General features: G+C 35.1%; 1 protein-coding gene across 1 annotated transcript in view; it reads right to left on the reverse strand.

Annotated features, from left to right (window-relative positions):
* Window positions 1-6,002: 6,002 nt before the first annotated feature.
* The window catches only part of LOC106133870 (SCY1-like protein 2), a 70,923-nt gene continuing 61,414 nt past the window's right edge, over window positions 6,003-15,511 (reverse strand). The window contains exons 8-16 of the mRNA XM_060953788.1: window positions 15,054-15,177; window positions 11,119-11,264; window positions 10,406-10,559; window positions 9,725-9,974; window positions 9,201-9,337; window positions 8,543-8,789; window positions 8,107-8,366; window positions 7,834-7,902; window positions 6,003-6,302 (exon numbers count right to left, since the gene is read on the reverse strand). Coding sequence (XP_060809771.1) covers window positions 6,003-6,302; window positions 7,834-7,902; window positions 8,107-8,366; window positions 8,543-8,789; window positions 9,201-9,337; window positions 9,725-9,974; window positions 10,406-10,559; window positions 11,119-11,264; window positions 15,054-15,177 — 1,687 coding nt within the window. The remainder of the gene's footprint in view (window positions 6,303-7,833; window positions 7,903-8,106; window positions 8,367-8,542; window positions 8,790-9,200; window positions 9,338-9,724; window positions 9,975-10,405; window positions 10,560-11,118; window positions 11,265-15,053; window positions 15,178-15,511) is intronic.

Genomic DNA, 15,511 nt, shown 5'->3' on the forward strand with positions numbered 1-15,511 from the left:
TGTAACATGCAGCAAGGATGGGCTCCGGTCAGTCTTCTCCTCAGGCACGCCCCAGTCTAATGAGAATCATCCCTAAACTATTTGATCATTCACTGATAAATCCATGCTAACAAATCTACAAATGTGGTAAATATAAAAGACTTTTAAGAAGTATTCGTCGTTTGACAATGTTTAAAAAAAAACTACTTTATTTATTGATTTATTTATTCTCTACATGAGCCACGTATACATGAATAGAACGACAAAGGAGAACATAAATTTGTTCAAAAGCGAAATCGGTATCTTCTATTTAATAAGTGTTTATAACGGTAATATATTTTAAAACGTTGAGATCTATTATTTTTGTTAACAATATAGACTGCTTCATTTGTTTGTCGTTAAATTTAACATACAATATAAACATCCAATCTACTGATTTATTTTTTAATAGGTAAAAGATTTCATCAATAAGTAAGTACCTAATATATATCTGAAGTTTTTCAAACAACGTTTTTGAATACAATCTAAACTCTGTTATTTAATAACATTTTTATAATACTTTTTATTACGTGGAATTACGTGAAATCACAGAAATTACAATATTCGCATGCAATTATATTAAATACATTTTATAGACACTTTTTTTTTAATATATTAATAAGGTTGGATATACTTTCAGTAACTGGTATTTCTCTACATACAGATAATTGTTCTACTCTTAAAAAGTATACATTAAAAGGGAACATGATTTGAGAAAGTCGAGTAGTTTTCTAGGCAAGTGCAATAAATGATATGTTTGGAAAGCGAAATTATTTCTGTTCTTTATAGGACAGCAACAATCTCACAAATCAGTCCGAATCTTCTTCAAATTTAGTTGAACGGAATAACAAAGAAAACTAATTAAGGCATCAGTTTTCATCTAAATACAACAGGAAAAAGAGAGAGTAAAAATCGTAACTATTTAATTTCTATATTAACCTGAGTAAGCTCAACCACGATAAAAATTTCGTTCACCTAAAAATTTTGTGAAGAATTTAATTCGCATTAAGATGCGAGAAATACGAAGAACTTACAAAAGTATTGTCGAATATTATCTTTTTGTCTTAGAAAAGTTAGCAGTCAAGGTTAAAGAAGTCTATTCACAGAACAAGATCACAAGATAGCACAATATTTGATAAAATTGCTAACTACGATTATATTCTAGGTAGGTACGAGTACATATGTTATGTTGATAACGTAGAATCACATCAAGTGTAAGTCACAGTGACATCAAGGGAATAATACGTTACACGTAAAACTAATTTCACTGTAGTTAATAATAAAGTCTAACACTGAGCAAACACCACAACCCTTCGAAGAATTAATATTAAAAATATAAAAATTATAATAAAAGTCAGTAGTTAAAGTAGATGTGAAACATAACCATGTCTATTCTTATCAGCGTTTAAATTTATAATTATAATTACTACAATCAGTGTTCTGCCACAGATTGTTACAAATAGGCACACATATTATATAAATATAACTTATTTTATACATTAATGACGTCAAGATAATTAATATTCTTCTCACTTTCTGGATGGTAATACTTTGCCATCGTTATAGCAACGCTCACCCTAACTCTTTTCTATCCTAAATCACGTTTACTTAAAAGAATACTATAGTGCATTTTGATAAGGAAATCTGGTATACCAAATTTTGGAGAAATAGTGTTAAGATTAAACCAATTTATATTGGTTTAATCTGAACAACAGGTTATTAAATACATAATAAATATAGATTTATTATGTTTTTTATAATGATGAAGGCATAGATTCCTCAGGATAGGATCACAACATCAATATAATAAGACTCATTAGTTTTTATGGTATAATAATGTAGACATATGGTATTTTTATCTTATTTCATGCTAATTTCTATTCCTATTTCTCACTTTCTGGACATCGTAATTGCTAATAAAAACCACGATACTGCCACCACATCAAACCAGCAACCTGTAACTGTTGTAGATAGTTAGCTTGTATACTTTCAAACACTAGTGCCTTTCTTACCTTCTCATATCTATATCTAGGAATATGATAAAGAATCGGAACAGGCTTCTAGTCTTCACGACGGTATGACTGAGTAATTTGTGTCATGAAAATTCTTCCAATTTATAATTAGGTAGATAGATACAATTAGATGCTTTCACATGTTTTTGATAAAAGGGAATTGTGACGGCCTCTGTGGCGCAGCGGTAATACACTTGTCTGTGACACCGGAGGTCCCGGGTTCGAATCCCGGTCAGGGCATGATGAGAAATGAATTTTCTCTGATTGGTCTGGGTCTTGGATGTTTATCTATCTAAGTATTTATTATAAAATATAGTATCGTTGAGTTAGTATCTCGTAACACAAGTTTCGAACTTACTTCGAGGCTAATTAAATCTGTGTAATTTGTCCCGTTTAAAAAAATGCCAAAGCCTTTTTTCTCAAAAATATTTAAAAACCTGTTGCTAAATGTAGGACTTTACAAAAATATGTAGTATAGGTACATTTTTAAAAAGTTCAAATAGTTAGGTACTTAAGTGTTTTCTGCTTTTATGCTAAGGATTGAGTAGATTTTAAAGAAATGAAAAGTTTCATAAAACAACACTGTCACTGATGGAAATATTAGAAACTTACGTCCTTAAGATTCTTTCATTACTCAATTTAGGGAAGCAAAACCTGTGAAAATTTTGTTTATCGAGGAATGATACGTTTATAGTCTTTTCAAGATAATGAACTCTCGTAGGTATTTAATATAAAATTAATTGTGACGCTGTACGGAAAAATATTTTATCTCGTTCACAGAGTATCGTAAAATATCTACTATATGATTTTTTTTTATGTGGGAAGTATTTTTTTACCAATTTAATGTCTTCATTACGAATGTTTCTTAATGAATTTAAATTTTTGAAGTTATTATTTTATAGTTTTTTTTTAAATGTTAATGGATTATTGGTAAATATATATTTTTTTATTATGCGTATTCCTATTGTCAAGAAATACTGTTATATTAGATGACATTAAGCATTCATAATAAAAATAAGTTCAAAAGCTATTCAAAATCAATGAATTTCCTTATATTTGTTTTTTCTGACCACTGTTACCATGTGATAGTGATACGTAGGAACATCTAAGCCAAATAATAATGCCTTCTTAGGAAGAAATAAAAAAAATCTATTTCAATTGAAATTAAATAGGCACTTTTTCCAAACAGATTGTTTATCTACAATCGTCTAAGTAGATTTATTTTTCAGGAATAACAAATAGTAATTTCCTTTTACGACGTATGTAACCCACGATGTACATTTAGTATTTGGCACCGTTCTCACTTCGGATCGATGCGGACCCGCGCGCAAGGACCCATATTACAATGCATTATTTAATAATTAAACAAATGCGTTCTCTGACCGTTCGTACATGAGTATGTTTTCTTTTAATGAAATAAAATGATTACTTATCTGCCATCGGCTTCAAATAGTAGTTTATATATAAATTATTTAGTTAAAAATTAATAAAGTCTTAATTACTATTTATTTTTAAATGAAAGCCTTTTCTTTTTTTATAATTGGGCATAATATTAATCAATTACTTATAGAAGACTGATACGTATTAAACACGTTTTGATGATCGAAATCATGCTAACGATTCCCTCAAGATTTCTGAAATACCTGCAAATATTTATTTATGGTAAAATAGGTGGTATCTCATAGTGGATATAATATTCATTTGAGCTGTTTCAATGACAACTGAGTGAGGTATTTTAATTAAGATGGGATTGTGCGCAAAAAGCCAAATTACTTATGAGTTGAACAAGTGCAAGTGTGCGAGCCGAGCGTCATACACCACGTAACAAAACAAGGTCCGTCACTCGGCAATTTACTGATAAAATGCTGGTTATTAGAAATGTATGTTTAGGTATGATCTTCAGAAAGTTTTAAGTTTTAAGCATTATATGTTTTAAACGATTTGTTACGCGATGCATTTTCATTATGGAACATTTCACACCATAATTTTAAGACAAAATGAAACTCGCAACCAAGTAATCGGAATTTATGAACCCGACAGCAGCATGCAATGCGTTCCTGTAATTTCCCAAAAATAATGTTTGTACGTTTTCTGTTGAATCTACAAGTTAATAGTCCGAATAATGTTAGGCCGTCGCTTAACACTTACATGACAGTAATTAAATTTTGATATTTTCCATTATGGCAAGATTAGTTAAAGAAGCTCATTTTCAGTGCGGTAGTGCTTGTCGCGGGAGCCGTGCGGTCGGGCGCGGGCGGCTGCGGGCGGCTGCCGCGGAGCGCCGCGAGCGCCGGGCCACGAGGTTACGCTACGAGGGCGCGGCTCTAACGTTAATCAAATTCTTTATGTACGCCCGGAAAACAGCTGGTACTGTAAGCAACCACAATAAAAGATGATTAAAACCAAGCGCGTGCGAGGCCGGAGGTGGCGCTGGCGCCGCAGCCGGCCTCGGCCCCCGCCCGCCCGTTCCACTACGCTACCAAGCTCTACTCTACTACTACGCGGCTCTCTAGCTAAATAGCTCTTGGTGACTGCTTCATTGCGAGCAACTATTCAAAACTACACAATCCACGAGCACAGTTTCAAAAACTCTAAGCGAACAAGCATTATTGCATAAACCCGTCAAGTTGAACGATCTTGTTGATTCTAATGTTGAATGACACCTTTACTGATGGTAGGAATTGATACCTATGTCTTTTTCTTGTTTTGAGAATCAAATCGTTTTTAAAATGAGGAAGCAATGAATATAAGCATACAAAAATACAGGTGAAAATTCTTATATATAAGTATATAAACACAACAAGTCTGTGAGAATGACTCTTAATTTTTAAGGAAACTATTAGATTCATTCGATGTTTTGGGCTGATTTCTTCTTTAGCATGTTTTTGTTAATCTTGAAGGAACCATAATAGTAACTGGAATATATATAAGCATATAAAATATAAACCTCTAAACCTACCTAATCCATGACATTAAGAAATATATTTTTGAAAATGTGTAATTATTTACGACTTATTAAAATATTGCACATATTTCCACTTATACGACGGACACAAGTGGGTACAGTGTTTTTGGTTTACAAATGCCATAGTAAAGACAAACGTAATTTTTTTTGTATTAACGTTATGTTTAGATAATATAGCAACATTCCTAGCGCCCGGTCCTTGCTTACTGCGTACATTAACTCGATATAATGTCATCATACCTAACGGTTGTTGTAGTGTTTGCCTTATATTAATAATAAGTAATACATTTTTGGCACATTTTAAACGACCTTTTCAGACAAGAATATTTTGTGGCTCAAATACGACTGGCTAATAAATGTTCAAACGTTCATTATTACCAACAAAAAAGCCAATATCTACTATTTATTATAGCGTCTACTAAATATAACAATACCATATCACAGCACCATTAAAAACACTTCTGCTGTACACTATCAGTTTGGTAACATCTTTCAAGTGTTTTTAAATATTTATTTTAACATATTATTTTAACAGAATTGGACATCTCATTTAAATTTTACTTTTGGGCGACAAAATAGTGATATGTCCACATTATAATTATTAAAGCTTACAGTTTACGTTCCTTTCTTTTACTGGCATACTTTCGAAGCAAACAGATTAAATAAACTAAGTATATATTTCGTAAGCGGCATCAGTTCCGATAGTAAAATCGAATCTGACACAAATAATTTACAAAGTACAGAGAGCATAGAAAAAATCGATGGATCATCATTTTTAGAAAACTATTGCAAATAAATCTAATATAAAATTACAACATCGATATGATATACTACTAACATGGAGGGTTCGGACGGGGAGTGCCTTTGCCGGCTGTGACTGTTACGAAAGCGATACGTGGAGGCGAGAGGCGTCTGGCCGCCACTTGGCGCACACAGACGGTCAGCTAGTCCGAGACAAACGGTAAGGGGGGTGCTCTCTCGGGGTGTGTCGAGCGGTGGTTGCTTGTTTAACGTGTGAGATTAATATTCAGCGAGGGGCACTTCCTCACTGCCATCGCTGTATTGTGTATCGCGTTATATCCGGCGGCCGTGGCACCCTGCAGTGCGTGCCAGTGCGGGCCATGGGCTTGGGCGCCGCTGTGGGAGCCGATCGGGAGATGCCTTACCATGCCGCTGCTGAGCTGCTGCAGCAGGCTCGACCCTTGCGAGTTGCTCAAGCAAGCCGACGGGCGCCGAGAGCGGATCGACTGCATCGATGATGTCAGCAAAAATGGAACACTCGACGAAGTATTTGGCATTGAACCGCCCTGTATGTCATAAAATTATACGATTAATATAACAATTAAACATTCTCTGTGATGATAAAACGTGTACTGGTAACGTTTTAATTAATGCACAGCAAAAACCTTCGCGCAAAACTATGATCTGGCTCCTATAACGTGGGTATAACTTATTTATTACCCTTTAGCATACACTTAGTAAAAAGTAAAACTTGGCGTCAAAACAAGCTTACGTGAAGTTTATTAGGTATTATTATTAATTTCTTAATTAATTATTTTATATCAGCTGCTGTTAAATTGTAATCAATACCAAAATGGCATTGATTTATGTATTAAATCAGAAAGAAAAATAAGATTTGTTAATAATGTAAGGACTTACATTCAAACGTCCATAAAATTTTCATTGTGAAAACACGAAATTGTACCTGTCGCATCGTAGGCTTATCTACTGCATGCCTTATAAGATAGGTACGTAATTCCAGCATGAGAAGCGTGTTGGGTGGATGAAATTTCTTGTGTTTAAGAAATACTCATCTACTCTACTTAAGAAGCACGGAGATGTTGCCACCATTAAAATTCCTGTTTGGTACATAAAATTCAATAGTCAAAGAGGCAACATCTTAGTGTACTATCTCTAGCCTGTCTATGACAGAAAGAATAGTATTACAGAAGTGAGTTTAGTTGGCACTGGCCACGACATGTACTTAGATAGAACCATACTCACGATCATGCTCCGTGCAAGCTGCGTAGAAGAACAAATAGCAACAGTGAATGAGACAGCGTTATATGTTCGGCTTTGAGCCTCGACATGAATGAAGGGATGATACTTGCGTTTTCCTCTCTTACATTAAACATTTAACAGAATAGTAGTTAACCTCAATTAAGCACTTAAAATTATAACAACACCTAGCGTGCGTATTCAACAAAACTAATTTAAAGTGGACTTGCAATGTTGTATGCTTTGAAATATAATTTGGAAAAATCTTAACACTTTTGTATATATTTGTCTGTATCGCCAATCATTATCCGACGATGTTTTCCAAATGAATTTGGAGAACAACATGGATCAGTACCATCGCAGGTGCGCACTCGTTGAGGGACACAACAGTTTAACATTCACCAGGGATCGGGGCAGGCAATCTTCCGGCTCAGCGTTTACGAACATTCGACGTGGTGAGGCGCACATGCAACGAGGTATCAACAATACAATTATACCTTTAGCGATCATGCACCACTTCATTTTTCTTGAAGGTTATGCCCGAGAAGGACGTCGGCTCGAGGTGGAAGTAATAGCGTTGTTAATGTGATGCGATGGAAAGTCTAATGATCGGATAGAGACAGTTCATAATGTGATAGACGCCAACCAGGTTCGTGCAGATGTAACGTGTATAGTGATGTGAGTATAAGACACTATCTCTCCCAGTTCATGTGGGATGAAGACGCGATCGCGGAAGATAACAGATCACATCAATGAAACAAGCCGTTCAAAGTCGACATTCAATAGAGGGTTCGGGGACAGCACGCGGCCAGGCAGGCGTGCTCGGTGCACAAAACTTACGACGCATTGGGACGCCGACGGCACGGACAGGCTCGAGCCTGACCCGCCGCGCCCCCTGTACTGGTAGCCCTGTCAAAACAACCACCGTCACTTCACCATTGTCAATCTGGGCACCTCTGCTTTTTCCTCCGTCGCTTCAACTACGAGTATCTTTTTCATCATAACTAACTACCTTTTCATCATAAATAGTGAAGGTATTTGTTTTGTAAGCGTATTTTTGTTTGAGTTATCAGGAGATGTGCAAACAAGAAAGTGACGTGATGTTCTACTTACAGTCGGTGGCGACAAATTAACTGCAGATCCACGGCGCTCTTGCGGTCCGATGCTGGAATGACGACGTGTGGGCAACCCAGTGGTACCTCCGGGGGTGCCTCCTGGGGACGAAGCGCAAGAGGGAGCAATGTGGATCTTAGGGGTCATTAAAGTGTTATCTGAAAGCCTGCGATTAGGAAGCGCGTTGGTCACGCGCAAGTAGTTGTTGTCAGTGTTGTTTGAGTTGTTTGATCCGAAGATCCATTGTCCGATGCCCGTACCTAAATAAAAATAAATCATTTAGAATGTACATTTATGTGATTACTTAGAAATAATTACGAAAAAAAAATGTTTAGTAATATTGACATATAATGTACGTAAACGTGAAAAAATTAATACTGACTTTGCCATTCGACTAGATATTGTTGCCCTGATAGGAAGGACTTACTCCTAAAGCCGCCACCAACGCTGCCGGTCCCGCTGGGGCCGCTCATGGAGTTCTTGCGGGCCATGTCCTCAGCGCTCGATGTCTTGCGCGGGTCGATACGCAGGTTGGGGATGTTGAAAGCCGGCACCGTCATGTTGTCGGTGCTTATCTGGTGGCGCAGCGGGCGGTGCCGCTCGGGGCTCGGCAGCGGCATGCTGTCAATTTTCAGCTTCATACGCTGATGCGTGTCGATGTTGTCCAGCATTTCGTACAGGATCTGGATTCAAGGTTAAATCGCAATTTGGATGAAATTACAGTTTTCAATCAGTCATAAAATTTTAGTTAGTGGCTAAATGAAGATTTTCTAACCTATGTATTTTTTGATTTCTTCAACAGTTTAACTGTAATTAAAAATACATATTTTTTATAATGTTTTCATTCCTAAAAAAAATTTTTATTTCTGGCAGAGAGACGTCCTATTCTTAGCAGGTCAGGCGTTAGGAGTTTTATAATTGATAAATTCTCTTCACCATACAACTTAAGTTGTGTTTTTGATAACTAATTTTTTTACCAATATATAATATATAACAAATAATATTTCTAACAAATCTTAGTTTACTTTAAGTAAATTTCGTGCTTCGCTTTATGTGCTAAAAACATAATAACAACTACAAACAATTCCACATACGTTCATAAGATTCGTGAATTGATCGAAGTTCAAAGCCGGATTGACAGTCTGCGGAGCTAATGATGGTATCATCTTCGTGGCCATAACGTTGGTAGTCAAGCCGAATTTCTTCTCGAGGAGCATCGACTTGTAGAGCCCTGCAATGAGGAGTGTAATCCACTGGTTTTACACCGGAGAAACATGTGCAGTCATTAATTAGTTCAGTTATTCGCAGGCGCTTTGTTTTTAAAGCAGTTATAAAGTTCGCCAAGCGAGCATTCTAGTGCTAAATAAAGTAAACAATGCTATTGCTGTAGAGGCGACGCTGAGCCACGGAGTAATTGAGTTACCGGCAACTTGTTTCATCTCCATTTCGGCTCTTCACGTTAACATTTTATAAATTGGTATAGCTTTGAATATAGTTTAACTTTTAAACAACATGCACTTGTATCGTACATGACATTATTTATTATTATTTATAAAGTTTGTGTAATCGACAAAGTGAACAACCGAAATGCTAAAGTCTAAGGGAGATGTGTACTTACTGACAACCCGGTTAATGATATCCGGGTCGCTAAGTCTCATACAAAGAAGAGTCGGTATCACTTGTTCTAGCAGGTGGTTTCTCTCCAAACGCGACAAGATCTTCTCGTAAAAGCCGAGGATGAGGCTGATAACTTTCACGTCACTCTGATTCTTCTCCAGTAGAACCTTCACCTTAGGAAGCACTACGCCGTACAGAGATTTATCGTCGATGTAATCAGACACGTTTTGAATAGCAATCAACGAAGCTATCTGTAATATGAATTATTACGGTTATAACACTACACATTTGTGTGAAAATAAAATATTGCTAGTATTAACCCGCGACTTTATACTCATTAATTCATAGTCGAGGTATTGTTACATATATTATTATTTCTATAAAATAATGCTTCAATATAAATTAAACGGTGTCAGTTTACTGGAAGTTAATTCTATAATAGGATACCGCACCAACTTTGCTATTATTGAAACAAAGTTTACGAAGCGCGGAGAATAGTGAGAGGAATGGAGAGTAATTCATTAATTTTAATTACAATGAAATTTGGACTAATAATAACAAGGTTTTGAATTTATTTAACCAATTCGAAAAATTTACTGACTATTTCAATCTCATTACGTCATACTACTACTGGCTTTGTCTATCCCGTAAGGGATCAAGACGTGGTATATATTTGACTGACCTGTATCTGATTGGTGTTGTTGTCGAGGGCGGTGAACAGCAGCGGCATGATCTCGTTGTTGACCTCGTTCTTTTGGCACTTCTTCAGGATTATATGTAGGTTTTCCAAAATGGTCACTGAAGCTTGGATGCTCTTAGGTGAATTCATTAAATTCCTAAAACACATCCTTAATATAGCTAATATTGATATTCTTTTGTGTATAAATAAAAAAATATAAGATTCAAGATAGCAACATGATATAGAAATAATAGTTAAAAAGATAATAAAAATACAACACAATTAGTCAATGTTCTACACCTATGTGGGTAACCAAACAGGTTATTGATAGAAAACGGAATAATATTTTATGAGCACATCGATGTTATGATTTGGTATACATAATGGCATAGAACACGTAAATGGATGGTGGAAAAATAGTATCCAATGAAGGTCGTTTTAAAACTTTTATTCGATACCAATAGAGATTCCCATTGTACAAAGTAAAATGTAATATCGTGATGTATAAAATTGTTAAAAAATAAAGAAAAAGAAATAGGGGTCTTTTTTCCTTGTCACCCTTTTTCGATGTCCTCTTTGACCTTTACAAAACATAACTTTTGAGTTGAGTTTTTAGTATGGGTATCTAGGCATCAGAAGAGTCATACATACATCAAAAGATTAAAGATTGAAGTACAAAAAGCAACAGATAGCATGAAGACCGAGAGTATACTTACTTAAGTGTCGGTAACACGTAAAGAGAGAACTCATCCGGGGTAGCCTCGTTGGTGAGCCAGATGATGGGCTGCAGGACGGCGGCCAGCACTTCGGCGGTGCGCACTTCCAGCTGCAAGGCTGGCCACACGTGTTGCCAGCGCAATTTCTGCAAAATGAGCGATTTTTACAAAACTGCCAAGTGTCAATAAAAAATGTGGTATGATGTGATGTGCTCGTATTAATAGAAGAAATTATAGCCATGGGTGGTGGTGGGATAGTGATCTACGAGTAAACGGACTAGCAAACCTATGTGGCGTATGAACAGTTTGCCCATTAACCCTAACAACAGATTAAAAAAAAATGAACTCTGTAACAGATATTTGGAATTTTGATTTCCAGTGACGGTTGAGCCAAATGGGCATTGAAAGGTTATCACTGAAATTTTATGGAGATCGCTGTGTAAACTTTTAGAAATTGACATGTTTTATTTCGCCAAAAGAAAATGCTCATCAGATTAAACAACTTTTGTTAAGATGTCTTTTCCATAATTCGGATGATTTATCTGGTCTATAATAAGTGGCTTTACCTATTTTTACGCTAACAGAAAATGCTTATCAAATCCAAGACCTGGAACACCTGATGCAGAATCATTATATACCAGCTAAATCAACCGAATTATGATTTAGCTGGTATATAATGATTCTGCATTAGACTTTTTTTAAATTCATGCTCGGTTACTATTTCTCCATCGTTATAATTTTTTTTAAAAATATACTTAATGTACAGACAACATTTATTTACTGTTATATTATATGTAATAATTAATTTATAGGTATATTAAATACGAAAACGCCCCAAACTGTAATAAATGACAATATGAATTTAATGTTTGAACTCTACGTTAATCATCACATTCTTACGAAAGCATTTCACGAATAAATTGGGGAAACATTAATTTTCATATAATATGGGCACATTAATATTTAATTTTATCGCGGATGACACTCGGCCGCCTGTTGAGACACTGATCGGATTATTTTCACCGAGTGTTATAATTTCCTTGATCGTGAAAAATGAGCCGCTACAGAAACTCAATCGAGAGAATTACATCTTAGTTCGTGCGTTCTTTTTTGAAAAACTTGTACAGTTTTTCCCAACAGTCTCAAACAGACTGAAAGGACAAGTTCAGCTGAATGACTGGAATTGATAAAAAAAAGTAACAAGTCAGTAGCCCCATCGCAACAAGTTTACAAGCTCTTTCCTTGATTGGCTTTTACAAACTGGCCGGAAAAAAAAGGTGCTAGCTCCTTCTCCTCCCGGTCAGGAAACAACTTTGTTGTTTATTCCTACCAGACCAGCATGGAAGCTTGCACTTTCATAGTCGCCTAGTGCCGTCACTGCCATGTGCCAATTTCCTTCCTCACTCTTTAAGACATCCATGTGTAAGAAATGGGGTGGTCCTATTCTAAAGTGCCGAGAACCACATGGCATTATATACAAATAGTATAGTTTTTTACGTATCTTAACTTAAGCTGCGTCCTTGGATGATGTTTTTAAATGCCTTACAGGAAACAATGTCATTTCAACCCAAGGAAATAAAGTGCTTTTTTTACTCTTTTAGAAACTTCCTTTACTAATCGCTGGTATTTATCGCCACGTCACGTTTGCGAAAGCCTGTAGACATCACGCGATACAGCCTGATACGTGTTTTTGTCTTTCAATTCTTAATTAAACTTACTCTTCATTAATTTTTAATCTTGAACTTGATCCTGCACTACGGGCTATTGTGTTTCAGCTGAGCACGGAGTGTCACGTAAGCCAAGGTTAATTTTTTCTTCTCTATTGGTTCCTTTACAGCCCCTGGTTTTCTCATGATATTTCCCGAAAAAATGTACGTAAGTTTCATCTTGAGCAACCTTTTTTGTTAATTGCAAGCGAAACTTGACGACAGACAGATTTTTGCGTATATAAAAAGAATTTGGATATTGTGAGTGGTTCACGATCAGATATTATTTACATTTAGTATTTTACATTTAGTGATGTAAATATAAAATTAATGATTTTAGTCAATATTTGTTGTGGTCAAAGTCTTATGAGCTCATATTTTTCCAAAATCCTAATAGGTAGGTAAAACGTAACTTAGTTAAATACTTGATATTAAATTTATCGTGTAGGAACTTTTCACGTACAGGTTCACCTTATATTGTAGTTTAATTTTAGGTAGTGTGATTTGAACCTAAATCAAAATTCCGTACACTATGTACATAAATCTATTTAAAATTGGCAATCAATAAAACATATATATATATATATATTTTATTCATTATTAAAATTTCATATAAATAAATTAATCTGAACAATGTATTCTCTCGTCCACATTTCTATTGTGTTTGGATAGTTGTGAAATTGTCGTTGTTGAAGAAAATACTGCAGTGCAGTTTGTTACCACGTTTTCTAAACTGACGCCTTGGAAGCGGTGGTAAACTTAGTTTGAAGTAATTTATTTGACGTCAATCAATGTTGTGAAACCAAAAGATTTGACAATTATTAAGCGAATGAAGTATCCTATAATAAGGAATAAAAATTTTGAATTTTTCGAATTTTGAATTGGGTAATTTTTATGACTTTATTTATTTATATTATGTAAATATGTTTAATTTGAACTTCATGTAATTAAATTGTCTTCAACTGAGGGCTTCTGCTTTAAGTTCTTGGTCTAAGATTCGGAAAAGATATATTTAGACATTAAGACAAAAGACGCATCACCAAAAAAAGGGTTATTTAAAGAAGGACATTGTGTTTCGAATTTAATCGTGTAACTTGTTAAAATTATTATTAATTGAATTATTAAATAGTTAATACTAAAATTAATTTATTAATCATAAACGATATTTCTTTAAGAGTAAAAAGAACGGAAGTTGTCTGAGTTGCTTCAGCAGATCTAATGATAGCGTAATTAAAAAGTTAAAATATTACTGCTTCAGAGGTGACTCGCTAGATGGAAATCTTTAAGGTGCAGTGTACATCGCAAAGGCTAAGCGAATAGTGCTTATTGTACATTTCTTACTTGATAAATAGATAAATAAATAAAATAACGAAAGATATAATAATGAAAAATCTGTTCATTGAAATGTGCTTAATAAAGGAATTAATTTTAGTCTTAATTATTGTGATTATAAATTGCTTTTTATTGACGATTCAAATAATCTTGTTTATTATACTTATTGTTTATTAATTTATAAAATTAATATACATACATACATACATAATCACGTCTATATCCCTTGCGGGGTAGACAGAGCCAACAGTTTTGAAAAGACTGATAGGCCACGTTCATCTGTTTGGCTTTATGATGGAACTGAGATTCAAATAGTGACAGGTTGCTAGCCCACCGCCTAAAAGAAACATCCCAAGTTTATAAGACTATCCCTTAGTCGCCTTTTACGACATCCATGGAAACGAGATGGAGTGGTCATATTCTTTTTTTTATTGGTGCCGGGAACCACCAAAATTAATATATAAAAGTTATTTAAGTGGACAATAAAATAAATGAACATACTTGGATAAGATGGCGATAAATTTTCCTCCCAACATAGGTTATGTTGTAAAGTTAATAAAAATAAAAAAAAATCTTCCTGGCGTGGCCGAAACCTTTATGTGCACCGGGACTAACCCACTACCTGCCGAAGCTCGATGATACTTCTTAATTAGTTTTCTTTTACCCGCGTCTATATTGGGTAATGAAGTTCCAATTCAGAAACAAAAAAATTCAGGATACCGGTTTATTTTTGAAAAATGTCAAAATGTAATTGATAAAAATAGTTTTGCCGTAAGTGAAAATTCGTTCAAAAGATACATTATCGGCGGGTGTTTATATTTGTACCTACCACAGGCGAATTCGTGGCAAGCCGCTAGTAAATAAACAATTGCGTATTATTGTGCAATTTGGACTTACCTTTGGAATGTAGGGCAAAGCGTCTATTAAAATGCCGCGGTAGAAGTTGGTCTTCTGATTCGGATCCTTCATGGTTATCACGTCCAGAAACTGCATGGCGCTGATGGCTGGCTCACTCTTGCATCTACAAAAACACGTTTCTTTTTATTTGCTGTCTTTTTGACCAGGTTGGTGTTGTAGTCTTGGATTAGTTTAGTAAAGTTTTCCTAACGTAGGTACGTCTTTTTTTACACCGAAAGTAAAACTGCATTTGACCATGACTTTTTGTATTTTTAGTAATAAAAGAATTATAAGTGGAAGAGCATGATGCAGGCCATAGCATGATGCGTTGTATTAACCATACCTACTCTTCAACTTACAAACTGTCGATTTAATGTTTTTTTATAAGGTTTTGTTTCAAATTTATTGATTTGATCAGTTGCTAGTTGCATCTTAAGAAAACACACGACTTGTACTGC

The sequence above is a fragment of the Amyelois transitella genome, chromosome Z (assembly GCF_032362555.1).
Source record: "Amyelois transitella isolate CPQ chromosome Z, ilAmyTran1.1, whole genome shotgun sequence".
Classification (NCBI taxonomy): Eukaryota; Metazoa; Arthropoda; class Insecta; order Lepidoptera; family Pyralidae; genus Amyelois; species Amyelois transitella.